The 17,857-nt window shown below is 39.7% G+C and overlaps 1 protein-coding gene and 1 long non-coding RNA gene across 2 annotated transcripts in view; one reads left to right on the top strand and one right to left on the bottom strand.

Annotated features, from left to right (window-relative positions):
• Positions 1-1,848: 1,848 nt before the first annotated feature.
• Positions 1,849-4,399, bottom strand: LOC144630887 (uncharacterized). Its single transcript, XR_013566645.1, has 3 exons — positions 4,338-4,399; positions 3,435-3,541; positions 1,849-2,164 (listed from the first exon to the last, which is right to left on the bottom strand). It is a non-coding gene; the product is annotated as an uncharacterized LOC144630887 (long non-coding RNA).
• Positions 4,400-8,128: 3,729 nt separating this feature from the next.
• Positions 8,129-17,857, top strand: part of LOC144629738 (uncharacterized) — a 19,549-nt gene continuing 9,820 nt past the window's right edge. Inside the window, exons 1-3 of the mRNA XM_078487957.1 lie at positions 8,129-8,243; positions 8,911-9,309; positions 10,345-10,476. Of these exons, the coding sequence (XP_078344083.1) occupies positions 8,919-9,309; positions 10,345-10,476 (523 nt within the window). The 5' untranslated portion in view covers positions 8,129-8,243; positions 8,911-8,918. The remainder of the gene's footprint in view (positions 8,244-8,910; positions 9,310-10,344; positions 10,477-17,857) is intronic.

The raw sequence follows: 17,857 nt of genomic DNA, 5'->3' as shown, positions 1-17,857 counted from the left end.
AAGACTTGCTTCCAAGTCGAGCTCACAGAGCGCGAAGCGCCAAGCGCGAGAGCTCGAGCGCGAAGCTGGAAACTCGAGAGCGAGCACAAAGCACGAGAGCTCGAGCGAGAAGCGAACGACTTTTAGAAAGTCTATTTGCTTTATGGCTTCAGTTTCCCTTATTATTGCAATCCACATTCCTATGCTACTTGGGGATCATTTTGGGGTTAGCGTTAAAAAGTCTGGGGATCATTTCGGGTCGGGATCATTTCAGGGTCAATTTGGGGATCAGTTCGGGGTGTCAGCTTTAGTGCTAAATTTTTGGCAGGTATTTGTTAGCTGTACTTAAACTGTTGCCATGCTAAGAGGTCTTTTTGGTAACTTTATTTTTGCCTGTATTGCTCGAACGTTGGGCGGAAACCATCTTAATTTGTCATAAAATATCAGAAACTGTTATCCATAAGAGTACTGTTTTCCGGCCCAGGCTGAATATTCATATTTTTCTGCTGATGTTAGGCTGAAAATATTACTGTGATATTCTTAGATTATAGCGTATGACATTTTCGTTTTATCTGTATACCGAAATTAAAGACCCGCGAAAAAAGGTTCTCGCGAAAAATAACGACGCGAAATTTAATATCCTTCTATATAATTCGTTGTGATTGATCAACGTTGCCGTCAGTTTACTACATAATTACCTTGGAACAGTCGTCAAACTGGCCTTACTGTATTACAAAGGAACATGTCAAACTGTTTTAAGTTTCGTTTTGTTATAATAGTTTTGTTCAGTGTCATTGGAAGCTATTGCTGGGAGAAGTTAAAATCAGTTGTGTTAATTTTGAGACTTACCGTTTGTTAATGCAGACCAGTATTTTGACAATTTTCGCGAAATTCAATTCCTTTAAACGTATATTTTTGGCCAGATCGCGAAATTTAAGTCCCGCGAAATATGTCCGTTCCATTTTCGCGAAATTAAGGTCCCGCGAAAATAAGTAACAATAAGGTACTATACGTATGTTTTACATATACCGTTTATCTGTCATTGGCATCAAACATTTGGCTAGAGCAGGTTTTTATCGTTTTATAGGCTAGTTTTGCCGTTAAGAGAAAATAAGGATTTATACCGTTAGTTAAAACATATAATTCTATAATTGTATTGTGTTTACAAATTTTCAACACAAAATTATATTCTTTTCAAAATCTCAGCCCGGGGTTTATTCTTAAAATATTCTTGGATTGCGCAAATTTCAGCTTCGATATCCTTATAATAAAAAGTGTACTATTTCACCGGCATCACTTTATGGTAGTAACTTTAATACTGGATATCCATATGTCCTGATAACTAGCTATTAAATAAGTTGTCTTGACGATAAACTTTTCTCAAGGGTCCTCATGTGTACTTTGCCTTTTGAAGGAATGATATCGCTAGACTATGAAGGATTACACAACTAACGGCCAATCATCAATTTTTCCCGAGTCGTTTGATAAATAAGTAACAGTAAAATCTGTTGTACAATTAAGGTTTTCCAAGTTAGTCAATCTTTTTACATCCTTTGAAAGACCACCTACACGATCTAATTACTTAACAAAATTTCTACCGAAATACGGCGGCAAACATCTGCTTGGTGGAACGCGTAGCACATTGTTGGGTTACCCTGACGATGGCTTGAAGGTGATTAGAACGAGAACGCTCTCCGCAAATAACGGATCAGATTTAATCTACGAAAAGGGTGTACTTGTACGTTATTGCCCCACACTCTTTTGCCTGTGCGGAGAGCCAGCTCGAACGCTACAAAAGATCAGAAAATATAACATATGTCAGATATATTTGTCAAAGTAAAATTACCTTCTGAAAATCAAACTTCTTCGGTGGCAGTGACAAAAGCATTTCCGCCAGCTGAACGTTGGAAGCAATAACCCGATCACAAACAAGGGTGTGCACTTTAATTTGACCACTTAAAGGATGAGAAGAAACAGACGTGGTTATCGTCGGTTCGTCAGTGCGGGTACGTTTCTCCTTTGTTCTAATGCGGAAAGGCTTGCTAAAGAACTCCTCGCTCACTGTGCCGTCAATAAAATGCAATCTTGAAGACAACTGGAACACGTTCCGTCTCTGCGGATCGATCTTTGCAAGTGTGTAGAATGGCCCAGAATGCACGTCATCAAGATTGACAGAGAAGTGTGTCTGTAGGACAGCAATGTTACCACAATTTTTCTGGTCCTGGTTGTTTAAAGGGTGGCCATGGATAACGTAATAAACCGGATAAAAAAATACCCAGTGGATAGTGTCATGTTTTATCAACACATATCCACTGGATAGTGATTTATCTGGAGGATAGCATTATCCACCCTTTGAACAACTGGGGCCAGGATTTTAGTCACTATGTACTTTTTCATTGGTTCTCGGCGCGTGACCTGAGCAGGGTCTGAAATTCAGTAATACATTTTATCATTTTGACCTGATGTTGTGTATAGCTTTGCCGTCTCGCCTGAAATTAAGATATGATTTTCAAAGGAACGACGATAGCGCATTTTCATGAAAATATCATTTGATGAGATAAAGCGCCGATTCAGATATGGTAACTGTCTTTTCTGAAAACAGGTTTGAGTTTTTGGGAGCATTTGGGAAAAACACGATCTTTGGTATGAAAAGGTCGGGCGCGCGTGGGTTATGGTTTGTATAGTTTTAAGGCTTGGACAAACGGAAGCACAAGAAATCGCTAGTTGAACTTGCGTACAGACTTGCATTGCGTTGTGTGGCCAAATGCACTTGCAAGGCCACTTGCAGGTGAGGGCAAGTTGTAAAAAATGCTCGATTTCAAGTTTTTTGGGGCTCAGTCCCGTGCGGTGAAAATAACGAATGACGTGCGATCAACTTAGGTTGACTTTGGTTGGGTGACCAAATGGTGAAATCTTGCGCCGACCGGTTAAATAATACCAGTTTAACCTGTTAATGATAACACAAGTAATCGCAGGCAAACGGAAGTGCACGCAAGACCTGGGCAAATGGAGTCCCGAGTTGACGCACGTTTTTTAACTTCGGTCTACTTTTGTCAGGCCTTAATGCTTTACGGTCATATTCCCATCTTTATTTCTGACCGTTGTGAAAGCACAGAAAAATGGCATCCGACTTCACGCAGTGGTGTACGTAATCGCCTTACATTCTAAAGGTCAGGGCTCTTAGACAAAATACTGTCGACAAAATGCAGATGATAGGGATGACTGACATATCATCGGCACATTTACATTTACATTTTACATTTTTAATGCACTAATTATATGCGCTACACAGTCACACGAAATTTCAGTTCGAGATTTCTATGATTCTATGGTCTTCTATGACTGACATTGTACGGATAACTAACATCAAGAAAAAATATAGGGAGAGAATGTCTTCGAGACAGAAGTATTTCTGACATTTCTAGTATATTTTGTATCTTCAAAATTTTTCTTACCGTAAAAACGTCAGTTTTTCCTATCTTCGCAGGCAGTTCCTGTTTGCCATGTTTGTCTTCGCACAGTTTAGCAGCCTCAACTTCACGGAACACCCAAACTTTGATACCTGATTTCAGATTTCAGATTGTGTTGATCAATTTAGGTATATTAGCCTTTGTATTACATTATATTTAGATTTGTATTTTTAAAAGGTTCTGGTTTGGTTGATAGCGTCCTCAGTAAGCTTGTATCCTTACAGCTATATACATCAGACACTAAAATAAAATTATTTATTATTATTATTTTATAATTATTTTGTAATTGGTCTGGATAAAAGCAGACAAACTACTATTTTTAAAAAAATGTACAACAACTTTTAGTTTGCAAGACATGTTTCGATCGTTCCAACGATCATCTTCAGTTGTGGGATCGTTTACAGTCTATAGTCTATAGTCCAATAGACTACAGCTAATTTTAAAAGAGGCTGTCCACATCCGCTGGGAAAACCCCACGTTAAATAAGCAGCTCAAACATGCTGACTTAACTCTTTCATTTTAGTATTATGTTATTTTCTTATAAATAAGTGTCGTTTAATTTAATTTAATTTATTTGCATCATTTTGTGTAATAATTGTAATTTACTTAGTTATTTTTACTGTTTAATTTCTTTGCCGTGTATTTATACTCGCGCGCATTGTTCCATGTCTCGCGCATTTAAATGCTGCACGTTAAATTTAAAATGTATCACGAATGTTGCGTATCACGCATGTTACGCCATTGCTTGTAAAAAATTCAACTTCAACTGTAAACGATCCCACAACTGAAGATGATCGTTGGAACGATCGAAACATGTCTTGCAAACTAAAAGTTGTTGTACATTTTTTAAAAATAGTATTTTGTAATTATAATTATTATTATTATTACCTGATATCTGGCTTGTAGGTGAAGCCAATATTTGAACTGTTCCGTCGCTTATGCCTTTCGGGTCCCTCCTGGTTGAATCATAAATTTCTACCTGGAAGAATTAACATACGTCAGCTACACAATTACACTTATCTCATGCCAATAAGAATCGGTAAAAGACTTGCGTTTGTATTCTTGGTTTTCACGTGACGTCATCAAAATTCTAAAACCCAGAATCGCAAGACCCCTGAGTTTTTATCCTTCACTGGCTATTAGACGTCCTTAATTGCCAACGCTTAAATCCTAAAACGCAATGTGATGAGCCAAAACAACGGCTGTGAAGGAGACTACTTTAGCCTGTATACAGCCGCCCCCTCCCCTCAAACCTTACTAGTATGTAGCAGCTACATATTTACAGTATTCTGATACCTGTTCGAAGACTGTTTCATCGTCAATATTCAAGAAGAGGACATTTGGAACTCCATCGGGAGATACCGGGAACGGTTCATCGATAATCTTCGGTTGTTTTTCTTGTTTAACTTGAGGTTTAGCTTGTAGCAATAACTCTTTGTTGAGATTATTGGAATACACAGCTAGATTTGAATCTGACAAGGAACGGCGGTTCAACAAGCTTGTACTTCTGCTGTTTTGATTGACTTGAAGCACCCTCTTTACCATTTGTTCAGTGATTAGATCCATACAAGCTTCTTGATAAATGCTATCGTCTATTTGAACCTCTAGTTCCACATTCTGTCCTGCTTCAGCGAAGTGAAGAAGATCGGGTGTGAGAAGAGCCTGGCGTAAATCGTTTTGTAGAACTCCTTCAGTGTAACGCTTCCAAAGTTCCTTTAAGCTCGAAAGCGAATCCGCCCGCAGGGAAAGTTTCAAGCAGCCTCTGCTCATGCCAATCAAAATAATGCCGGCTGGTAAGGCAACTTTGTTGAAGATATTTATCATTTGTTGAGGATCAGCATTATATTTACCGATGATGTAGGCTGTACCAAATGCCCATGCACCGCTCAAAGAATATTTCAAGACACATTTCGCGTATACGACTCCTGGTGGTCTGTTAACTTCAGGTGCTTCACGTGCGGCGCCAACTGCTTCCCCAATTGCTCTGACTATCTCTTCCATTGTTTCTGCTTAGATTTTTCAGTTGCAATGTCACAGTTACGTGTGATTACTAGCGAGTAGAGTCAAGGATACACAATGGCTGCGCCAACAAACGAACGAACGTTCTTGCCCGGGGGGAGTACTTGACCTATGTTTGGGTATTGGGGTGCCGCTGGGGGTTTGAAACCCTGTACCTGTTTAGGACGATAAAAACTTAAAATATCTACCCTGTGTAGGACAAAGCCCCCTATTTTAAGACCCTTTTTATTACGAATGCAGTTATAATTTATGGCGCATTGTCACTTGCGTCCCGCACGCGATTTTCGACGACATAATGCTTATCATTGAAGTGAAAGCGGAAACAATCTCAATACTCGACGGCAGTTTTGCAGCCATACCGTGTCTAGGACGGGTCCAAGTCCTGATTAGGACAGAGGAGCTTAAAATTATATACCCTGTTCAGGAACGGAGGAGCCCAAAACCATACCCCATCGAGCGGCACGTCCCCGTATAAGCCATATAGGGGAGTGCCCCCCGGGGCGTTCGTGAGGGAGGAACGTGTGAAGAGCACAAAGAACGTCTGCGTAGGAGGCTAGAGCATTGGACATTAAGACATTTGATTGAAAGCACGTCATTTTACTTCACATCATCTTGTTTGAGTTAGAATAATGTTTGTTTGGGTTTGAATAAATTATGTGGCGAGTTCAGTGGCAGTTTACAGTTTCTACCGTCTTGACGTAGAATAGTGTAGTTAATGGGGTTAGAGCAGCTTTTCTTGGGTTTAATGGCATCCAGTCATTAAAGACTTTCTCTTTAGTACCGCGGAACGTTTGTGTAGGGCTATATTGTTGCACTAATTTATTGCCGTCTTTCAAACATCGATGCAGTATATATACCGAAGGAATCATTGAACCGAAACACCTCTCCCTTGTTTTGTCAATGCGTTTTGATTTCTGTAATCTAAGTTGAGAATATTCAGAGTATTCTAACTGCATATAACTCGGGCATGTATACATGTATAACATGAAGGTTTACGGAATTTGAGTTTAGTCGAATCTACACGCCACCAAACGATAGGCAGGCGTTATCGAAATATCCATTCGTAATGCCTTTTGTTATTTCTAGTTAAATTCGTATACTTTTGGATAGAAGGGTTTGTTTACAGTTTTTAAGTCGGCTTTTATCCTGCTTTTATCCGTTTGTTTCTTGTAAAAAAATCCGTTCCTATTTCGACGCGAACCATTTGTCTTCGCTCTTTCAAAGATAAAATAACGTACATCAGCGTGCTATCAGCAATTTTTGACACTTTTGACCATACTATCGGGAGAGACTTTCTGTCCGGACTGTTCGGTTATTCTGACTACACTACACGAGACATTCAATGTGAAAGTTTATTTAGGTTGCGTCAGTCAGTCATCTGATGGAAGACATACTCTGATTACAGCGTTGAGCTATGCAGAAAACAACTCTTAGTTACAAGAATATCAAAATTAGAGATGTGCTACGCCAGATACGAAAAACCACTAAAAAACCACCCTTTATAAGTGGCCAAAAATATGTGTAAACGTATTCCTCATCTAATGCAGCAGCACGAGACCCCGAGGAAAGGGTGCAACTAATACACTAAACACATCTTACAATAATGAACAAAAGCTGAGCGAAAATACTAAAAACAAAAAGCAAAGCAAGGACGCCGAGGACTGACCGACCTAGAATAACCTAAATCTCCCGCCAAAACCTACATATATTCCATGAACATCCCATAACAACCCGCGAACCTCTGAAACGTGCCGTCAGAATATTGATTTCCGACTAATTCATTCATACAAACGTCAGAAATTACATTTTTCGGATCATTTCCACAGTGATCGGCTTATGTTATTTAACTAAGCGTTCTCAGACCAAAAACAGTCCCTCAAAGTCTACTTAAACCGTCCCTCTCCTCCCGTTCTCCATATTCTGAGTAACTGTTGCTGGTCAGAATAGAGTACTGCGAAGGCGATTTCTTGAAAAGCATTTCAAAAACGACAAGATTCATTTTGCATGACCACGACAGCTATCTGCAGCCACCTACTTTGGAACTCCTTTTCTAAAAAATAAAAGACAGAATAGGGGAGCAGGGATGGCGCAGTGGTGAGAGCGCTCGCCTCCCACCAATGTGGCCCGGGTTCGATTCCCGGACCCGGCGTCATGTATGTGGGTTGAGTTTGTTGTTGGTTCTCGTCCTTGCTCCGAGGGTTTTTCTCCGGGTTCTCCGGTTTTCCTCCCTCCACAAAAGCCAACACTTCCAAATTCCAATTCGATCGGGAATACACGGCCACACAAGCTTATAGCTTTAAACTTCGCCGTGTCTAAATAAAGGTAATTTATTTATTTATTTACCCCATACATGTATTTTTAAGTATAATTCCTCTCTGATCAAACTACAGACTAAGAAATACCACGAGACTAGGGGTGGCCAATAAGCGAAAGGCCGGTATCCACTTGGCACACTCTCCTGTCAATCAATCACCTTTAGTCCCCGGAACCTTCGCTTCAACTTTCTAGCTGCAAGCAGCAAAAGACAAGTTGAAAGGAGAATGCATATCTGTACATATCTAAAGCATAACGCGTTTTGTTCTTGCTGTTTTTCAGGTCTGTATAAACAAGGAAATAATTTCTTTTGGAGCGACGAAGAACCAGCAGAGCGATATTTGTTCTTTACTTCGGACAAGGCTTATAAGGGCTCTGACAGCTGTTTTCAGCTAAGTGGGAACAAATCATATTGGATTACAGAGGATTGCGATTCGAAAGAATATTTTGTATGCGAAAAAGGTAAACAATTAAAACAAGCTATCATTTTTATAAACGAATTTTCGCAAGTTGACTTTATAAGTCAAAATACCTTGAATGAATAACTGAGTCACTGAGTAACTGAGTGACTGAGTGACTGACTGGATTAGGTAACTAGCCGGCTGGCTGGCCGAATGACTGACTGAATGACTGACTTAATGACCCACTAACTGACTGACTGGCTGGCTGAATGTCTGGCGGACGGAACGAAAGACTGACTGACAGACTGGCTGGCCGAATGACTGACCGACCGACCGACTGACTAGCTGACTGGCTGGTTGGCTGGCTGACTGACTGGCTGGCTGACTGGCTGACTGGCTGGCTGGTGGACGAACGGATGAACGGACGGACGAACGGACGGACAAAGTGACAGACCGACAGACAGACGAACGGGTGGACAGACGGACGGACGGACGGACTGACTGACTGACTGACTGACTGAATGGCTGACTGGCTGACTGACTGACTGGCTGACTAACTGACCCACTCAGGTGGCTGGCTGGCTGATTGAATGACTTATTGGATGGCTGCAGGCTAGGGGACAGACGGACTGAATGACTGACTAACTGACCGTTTATTGAATAACCATTGTTTCATATATAAATATTAAGCGGATGATCTTTAATACAATTTCTCGGTCTCCATGTAGATAACAGCATGACACTGCTGGAACTCAACATTGGACAAAACGATTCCCTTACACGTATATCGCTGGTTTACAGTCAAAGCCACTACTACATTAAACTAAAACAGAACTCCTCTATACACCAACTGCGCCTAGAGAGAACAACATCTTTCAACGAATGGACTAGGGTAGCAATGTCAGTAAACCAAACTAATGGAGTGCTGAAGTACAGCGAGAACAGGGTTATAATCGCAGAGATGTTGATAGAGAAGGGAGTCCTGAACATTTCTTGGAGCAGTGTGGCGATAGGACAATCCCACAGTCTCGCTGATATCGGATTCATGAAGTCGTTTGCTGTTAGAAAACTTCAAATCACAAGATTTGGTGCAAGGGATGACAGTATCCACAACAATATTGAGATGGGTAAATATAACTTGTTTGTGTAGTCGTTTGGTAGAATAAGGGTCAGCACGGCGCGCACTGTGGGAAATCATTACACGAACCCTTTAATTCTTCGACCTTTTTACATAAGAACTTATTAATAAACTTTTGTCTACTTTTGGTGAAAAAGACAAATTATGAGTTTATGCTACCTTTTCACCTAGCGATTATTTTGTAGCGTGACATCCACAACACGATACTCAATAATCTCGAGCCCGATAAACTGTTGTAAACATGATAAGCAAGGCTCTCACTCATTCTAATGACAACAACTCCTTTATTGAAATAAGCATCCATGGCTCATGGAAATTTATTATGCCGGGTTCCACCCCGAACTCTAAACCCTCACTCTTTCATATTCAAAAGAAAAGGTACCCTTTTGTTTACCTTCGATAGAAAAATGAACAGGGACGATTTTGGGCAAATCTTCCTTTTTCTTAAAACATTCTTTGTGTTTGTTTGGCAAAACTCGTCACGAGATGGGTAAATATTACTTGTTTGTGTAGTCGTTTGGTAGAAAAGGTGCTAACACAGCGCGCAACATGGGAATCATTACACGAACCCTTTATTCTTTACAGTGCGACGCGCCTTACCGTGGCCACCCAACAAACTTTTTTTTTTTACAAGTGTGCTGTCGTAATTTCATTATTTGTTTGACGAACACGCCTTCTTGCAAAGTTAAATACGATCAAATGGATATTTGTTACATCGTATTTATCAACAAAACGCAGTGAAAACGTAAAATATTACAAGATGATACGTTTTCTTGCAAAAAAAGAGTTAGTTGGGTGGCCACGGTATGGCGCGTCGCAGTGTAATTCTTCGAGCTTTTCACATAATTATTTATTAATTTACTTCAGTCGTGAAAAAGAGAAATTATGAGTTTATGCTTTAAGTTTCACCTACCGAGTTTTTTTTAAAGTTGAAGGATTGTCCACGTTAATACTATACTACCTTGGCCTCGTTTGCAAGGACAGTAGATTTGATGATTTAGAGATCTTTTCCTCGTTTTTACAGAGTTAAACCAAAGGTTTGGCAGTGAACAGTGCGAGTATGAGAAAATCGATATCCCGGATACACGGCATCACCGCACCGGATGTAGTATCGCAAGTTATCCTGCTACCTGCAGCGAGACGCTTGGCTCCACAGGTCAGTAAAATAAAGTTAAGATCCTGGGGGTATGGGGGAGTACTCAACAAAGTTTAAGAGTGGAGGCTCCGCCTCGAGGACCAACCCTTTGCCCCTTGACGTTATTGCTGCCGCAGCGAGTGAGCCTGAAGCGAACGAGCGAGGCAGCTCTCTAATCGGCAAAGGAGCAGGTTTTACTTTATGGGGCCTGCAATCACTTTTTTTTTTACCAAACGCAAGGAATTGTGGTCGGCGGTAAGATCAAAGGCGCAAGGAATTATGGTTATGCGCGAACGGAAGATTCAGAGTGGAGTTCAATGTGATCTTTGTGTTAATGCAATCTGAATAATGGCGGAAGATGCAGACGAAGGTCGCATGTCCTTCTTCTTTTCATAACTGCGTTTATGCGTTAAGTCCTGGTTGTGCTGATTGTAGAAGCCACAGCTCATTCTGCAATATAGGAAAATAAACGGTCCACGTGTGCGTGCGACATCGGCAAAATGAACCTTCGTCACTAGAGGAATATTAAACGAATGGAGATCAAAGGAAATTATTTTTTAACGTTAGCAGAATGCTTTGCATTTCAATGTTGTAAGGAAGGAAATTCGCCTTCCAGGGCTTGCTCTTGGGTCATTGCAGATGTAAGCGAGTGGGAAAAGCAACTGTTTTCACGAGAGAAACAACCACCGTAAATGTCTGCTTTCACTCACTGTAATGAATCAATTTTAACAATGCGTATAAACGCAATGACTTCATACTCGTCATCTTTCTCATCAGAGCATTGCCCTTTGGAACATGTGACGGTATTTCCACTACTTGTTTCTACGGAACTCAACATATAGTATAAAACTTTGAAATTCTCTATTTTCCAATTGCCCATAATACACTTTGTTTGCCCCCCAAATTTTGCATAAACTATTGTTTACAAATTCTCTTGGGAGGACTGCATATTTCCAAAACAATAGTTTATGCAAAATTTGGGGGGCAAACAAAGTGCATTATGGGCAACTGGAAAATAGAGAATACAGTTAACTAAAAAGGGGGGGGGGGGGACAGGGGCGTCTAAACCGCCCGCCCCCCGTACCTTTTACTCCCGCCTCCCGTACGTTTTACTCCCGGGCTCCCGCCCCCTGTCCCCCTTCACATAAATCTATTTGTTACTAGCAGGAATAACATGGGTGGTTGCGACTCACTTGTCACTATCAAGGCTGGTTTTATTTTACTATTAATTATGTTCAGTAGATTTATGTTGTCTTGGTGGTAACAGGAAATTTTGTTATGAGTTTTTATCACTTTCTAGTTTTCAAGATTGTTTCAGAACTTTAGAATCCTGGAACGGTAAAAAATCCGTGGAGGGCGTGGAGAGTGTAAAAGTAGTTTACGTTGGACAGTAATATTTTTGCATGCGGAGCAGTAGACCTCCCAGTCCACCTTTTGATTCTTCTTTTCAGGGAACTCCGTAGAGGAAGTACGGGTACGAGTACGACTTTCGAATTTCAATTCCAGTTACGTTCCCAGAGCCCTAAATCCAACTCCTCCCTGTTACTGACCAGTTGATAAGGAGACTATCTGTACAGGATTGGTGTGTAATGTAATAATCGAAAGCATAAGCACTTGGTTTCAAAAGTCGTACTCATCTGAAGGTTTGTTGCAAGGTGCCCCTTACAAGCGCGGTTTCAAGATAAAGCGTGTAGAGCCTGGGAAGAGGGAACTGAAAGGGCCTGCCGACACCACCCCCGCCCCTTCTTTTTCGCTCCTTCCGACCGTTTAATTACCGTTTGAATCCTCTGCAAGGAAAAGAGTAAGAGAACAGAAAGATGAGCCAGAATCCATTTGAAAACACGATCATGACAAAGAACAGCAAAGCACCAAGATGCACTGAATTAAAACCAAATTTATTCCTTGACTATATAACCAGACTATTGACTAAAATGCGCTCTTCAAATGTTCATTTAATCAGTCAGGTCCCAGTCCTCCTGTTTCAGGTACACTCAAAGAAGGACAAAATGGACGACCGCTGGCCGGCTTTAGATTCTCCCAGTAGGTTCGGTTAGCTCTGAAATAGTAAGACACAAAAAACAAGGTTTTGATTTTCATTTTAGATGTCTGCTTGAAACGAAAGACAAAGACAGTCAATACAAGGCCATCCAGTAAAGTAGTCATTAAAAAATGCTGGTCTTACTGTGTACAGACTTATCCCATACTGAACTTTTTCAAAGTACTCTTACTTTTGATATACTACTTGAATGAGTGCTGTATTGTATTATAATATTTCAACTTTTTTTATTTTCAATTCATCCACAAATCTCTCAAGAACGTGGTCACGACTCTTTGACGTTCTTTTCGGGTTCTACTTTTCGGTTGCCACTTTTTGAACAATAAGAAAGGTATTCGAGATTAGAGCCGAAAAATTTTATACCGATGAATTGTACTAGAGAACTCCTATTAGGGTCTTTGATAGATTGTTATCTCAAGTTCGAAGATACAGTCAAAACTCCCATGGGTCCAATGGGTTTACAAGATGCAACACAATATACCGTAACATAAAATGAAGGGAATAAAAAAATGCAGACTCATTTATGACGGCATATGGGGGTACGATTTGTTATTTTCTTACTATATAGTTTTTTTGAGCAACAGGATACATGTTAGACTCTTGGTTTTAGGCCATCGTAACTTGATTAAAAATATAATACAAACAGCGGTGATAAACATTATGAAAAATCGCATTTTACTAAACTTGACGTTTCGTATGCTAAGCTACATATATTTTCAAAAGTATGACCGTTAAAAATTTGGCAACTATTATATATTGTTATGAAAGGGCTCTGGAACCTAGACGGAGAAAATTGATCTTCAGCAGTAGTAACATAATATTAACATTTCACGCTTTGTATATAGCCAACTGGTACATTGGCATTGAATGAAGGTTGCAGTTCTTGGATGAATTAAGTCTCTTTAGTTTTGCAGTGGAGGTCAGTTTCGCCAGACGCAAGGATTTCAAAAATCCCATTTGATGTTATGGCCTGTGATTTTGATGTGATCAGGAATAGCTGATGGATGGTCGCATTTAGTGAAGGCCTTAAAATGTTCAGTTTTTCTGTCATGAAGTCGTCGTTTTGATTTTCCTATGTAAACATCATTACAGTCCCAGCAGCCAGCTTTGAAGATGACTTCAGATCGTTGAGAACGGTTGAACCTCAAGATCATTTTTCAGAACACACGCTGCATCAAATACTTCTTTCCATACAAAGACCGCCTCAACCGTTCTCAACGATCGCTTTTTACTGCTGTCAATCATCTTAGCGGCTTTCTCAGGAAACAGAAGTTCGCTTCATCGTTCATCATCATTTCTCGTCGCGCCAGTAGGTGCATAAGGCCGTAGAAGTTAGCTTCATATATCACTGACAACCGCAATAATTTATAAATATATTTCACAACTGGTTAAGACGATATCACTAACTTTTTAAAGTTTTCGGAAAATCGCTAAATTAAATAGTCGCTAAAAAATTCGCTTAAATTAGTAGCAGTTAAAAATAGTAACCTTAAGGTATGTCAAAAGGCCCAGAATTTGCAAAGACGTGATCACCAAAGGTCTTATGGTAAGGTCAGTGTACCAATCCCTACCCTCCAGGGTTTAAAATAATTTTCGAACAGTTGCTAGTCATTTTGACCATAGTTAATAAAGGGAAATGGCTATTAAGCCCGGCACAGTTCTTTGTAATAGGTTATTGTTCGCTTTTTTGGGGGTTGACCGCTATTTTGGTGACGTGTGTTCATGCAACTAACCAATAAAAACATTTGGATTACGTAACTCATGCATAGTGTATGAGAAATTTTGACCATTTTAACCATGGTTAATTGGGGCAGATTTTGACAATTTTAACCATGGTTAATTGGGCAAGATTTTGACCATTTTAACCATGGTTAATTGGGTCAAATTTTGACCATTTTAACCATGGTTAATTGGGCAAGATTTTGACCATTTTAACCATAGTTAATTGGGCAAGATTTTGACCATTTTAACCATTGTTAATTGGGTCAAATTTTGACCATTTTAACCATGGTTAATTGGGCCAAATTTTGATCATTTTAACCATGGTTAATTGGGCCAAATTTTGACCATTTTAACCATGGTTAATTGGGCCAAATTTTGACCATTTTAACCATGGTTAATTGGGCCAAATTTTGATCATTTTAACCATGGTTAATTGGGCCAAATTTTGACCATTTTAACCATGGTTAATTGGGCCAAATTTTGACCATTTTAACCATGGTTAATTGGGCCAAATTTTGACCATTTTAACCATGGTTAATTGGGCCAAATTTTGACCATTTTAACCATGGTTAATTGGGCCAAATTTTGACCATTTTAACCATGGTTAATTGGGCCAAATTTTGACCAATTTAACCATGGTTAATTGGGGCAAATTTTGACCATTTTAACCATGGTTAATTGGGGCAAATTTTGACCATTTTAACCATGGTTAATTGGGCCAAATTTTGACCATTTTAACCATGGTTAATTGGGCCAAATTTTGACCAATTTAACCATGGTTAATTGGGGCAAATTTTGACCATTTTAACCATGGTTAATTGGGCCGAATATTGACCATTTTAACCATGGTTAATTGGGCCAAATATTGACCATTTTAACCATGGTTAATTGGGCCAAATTTTGACCATTTTAACCATGGTTAATTGGGCCAAATTTTGACCATTTTAACCATGGTTAATTGGGGCAAATTTTGACCATTTTAACCATGGTTAATTGGGGCAAATTTTGACCATTTTAACCATGGTTAATTGGGCCAAATTTTGACCATTTTAACCATGGTTAATTGGGCCAAATTTTGACCATTTTAACCATGGTTAATTGGAACAAATTTTGACCAATTTAACCATGGTTAATTGGGGCAAATTTTGACCATTTTAACCATGGTTAATTGGGGCAAATTTGGACCAATTTAACCATGGTTAATTGGGCCAAATTTTGACCAATTTAACCATGGTTAATTGGGGCAAATTTTGACCATTTTAACCATGGTTAATTGGGCCAAATTTTGACCAATTTAACCATGGTTAATTGGGCAAGATTTTGACCATTTTAACCATGGTTAATTGGGTCAAATTTTGACCATTTTAACCATGGTTAATTGGGCCAAATATTGACCATTTTAACCATGGTTAATTGGGCCAAATTTTGACCATTTTAACCATGGTTAATTGGGCCAAATTTTGACCATTTTAACCATGGTTAATTGGGCCAAATTTTGACCATTTTAACCATGGTTAATTGGGCCAAATTTTGACCATTTTAACCATGGTTAATTGGGGCAAATTTTGACCAATTTAACCATGGTTAATTGGGGCAAATTTTGACCATTTAAACCATGGTTAATTGGGGCAAATTTTGACCAATTTAACCATGGTTAATTGGGGCAAATTTTGACCATTTAAACCATGGTTAATTGGGGCAAATTTTGACCAATTTAACCATGGTTAATTAGGCCAAATTTGACCAATTTAACCATGGTTAATTGGGGCAAATTTTGACCAATTTAACCATGGTTAATTGGGGCAAATTTTGACCACTTTAACCATAGGTTATTGGAGGAAATTCTGAAACTAACAATGTTCCGGATACCGTATCCATCATCAGTTTTCGAACGTCTAAAAGTTGTAATAATGATATACCGTAAGATCCTGAGCGATGATAAGCCTTTTTAGTATAATTTCCAGAGGTGAATTCAATTCTGATTGGTCGAGAAGCTCGGACTATGGCGCAATATCCACCTCGCTAGGCGGTGAACATGGCATCTCAAGGTTTGGCTACTAAGCATTTGCTGAATGAAAATTTCTCTCATTTAAAAGAAATCACTCCAAGTCCTGGATATTTAAAACATTGGGAATTTTGTAAATTGACTACAAGGCTTTTGGACCGAAAATATTTTCAAGAGATGGTTTTCAAGGCGTTGGAAATGATCGTAAACTTAGTGGTTTTGGAGATCGCTAGCGGCCATGTACTCAGTCAGATCGACTGGCAAAACATTGTTTAGGTCTCTTCTCACTGGAGCTAGTAATTTCGAGAGGATTCACACAATTGCTCAGCAGTCACCAACGATTAAACAAAGGTACCAGATATCTATTTTTTTGTAGTGTTTGTTTTGTTCCGTTTTATTGATCGATTTCACGCAATGAATTAAAACTGGTTTTAATACACGTACGCAAGCGAGCACTTGTGTTTGTTGTTTTCGTGTTTTTTTTATTGTTATTTTGCAGTTTTTGATATTCACCTCTGAAAATTATACTAAAACAATTATTCGCCTCAGGCTCAGTGATTATTGTTGAATAATCACTTCGCCTTCGGCGAATAATTGTTAAATATAAGCCTCTGCAGCCCATCTACTTGCTGACAAAAAAATTAACATTTGGTTATAATCTTCCCACCCCGAATAAATACTCCCTTTTGGTAGATGGCACTACCGATGTCTTTTTAACTTAAAAACGTATTTCGATCAACACTGCCTTGACTGGTTTCAACATGGTTAAAGATATATGCCCTTCTGTTTAAAAACCCATCCAAAACTCCCTCCGAAGTTGTATGACCTCTTAGATTAGCCCAGGGCTATTAAACGGTATCTTACGGGGGGGACAGGGGGGTCTGAACCTCCCGCTTCCCGTACCTTTTACTCCCGCCTCCCGCCCCTTTCCATAGCTGTTCTCTCCTGTTTGTTCCATGTCCATTGCGAAATATGAAATATTACGAAATTTCACTCGTTTTCTCCCGGTTCCCGCCACCTTTAGAATCCCACTTCCCGCCCTCTCTCCTCCCGCTTCCCGCCCCTTTTCTCCCGGGCTCCCGCCCCTTTTCTCCCGGGCTCCCGCCCCCCTGTCCCCCTCCACTAAAAAAGGAACGACGTTTCGGTGTCATCTTGGCACCATTACTCTCGTTATCATTTTTGATACCTCACTGGAATGACATGAACACTGAAGCCTGGTTTTCACTTGCGACGCAAGCACAAGCACAAGAAGAACAGCTCTTATTTCACCGTGAAAACGGCTTCGACTCATTCAAAAGCACAAGCGCATTGCAGTTTTATCGAGGGGGGGGGGGTACTCCCTATAATGGCCTATACGGGGAGGCTCCGCCCGAAAGGGGTACCTTTTTCAGGCTTCAGGTATATAAAAGGGTAGGGATTTCACGAGTTTAAGTATATGAAAGGGTATGGAAATCTGTCATTTGGCTATTTAAAAGGGCCTTTTATTAAAATATTTCGAACAGACGCAATTTATGGCTGTATTATTTTAATTTATTAAGCGCTACATAAAAATGACAAGAAAACGTCCTATTTTAAGTCCAGCCATGTCTCTTAGGTATATGAAAGGGGTACTTTTTTTC

This window comes from Oculina patagonica, chromosome 11 (genome assembly GCF_052425735.1).
Source record: "Oculina patagonica isolate OP01 chromosome 11, crgOcupat, whole genome shotgun sequence".
NCBI lineage: Eukaryota > Metazoa > Cnidaria > Anthozoa > Scleractinia > Oculinidae > Oculina > Oculina patagonica.
This window is presented reverse-complemented; position numbering and strand designations above follow the sequence as displayed.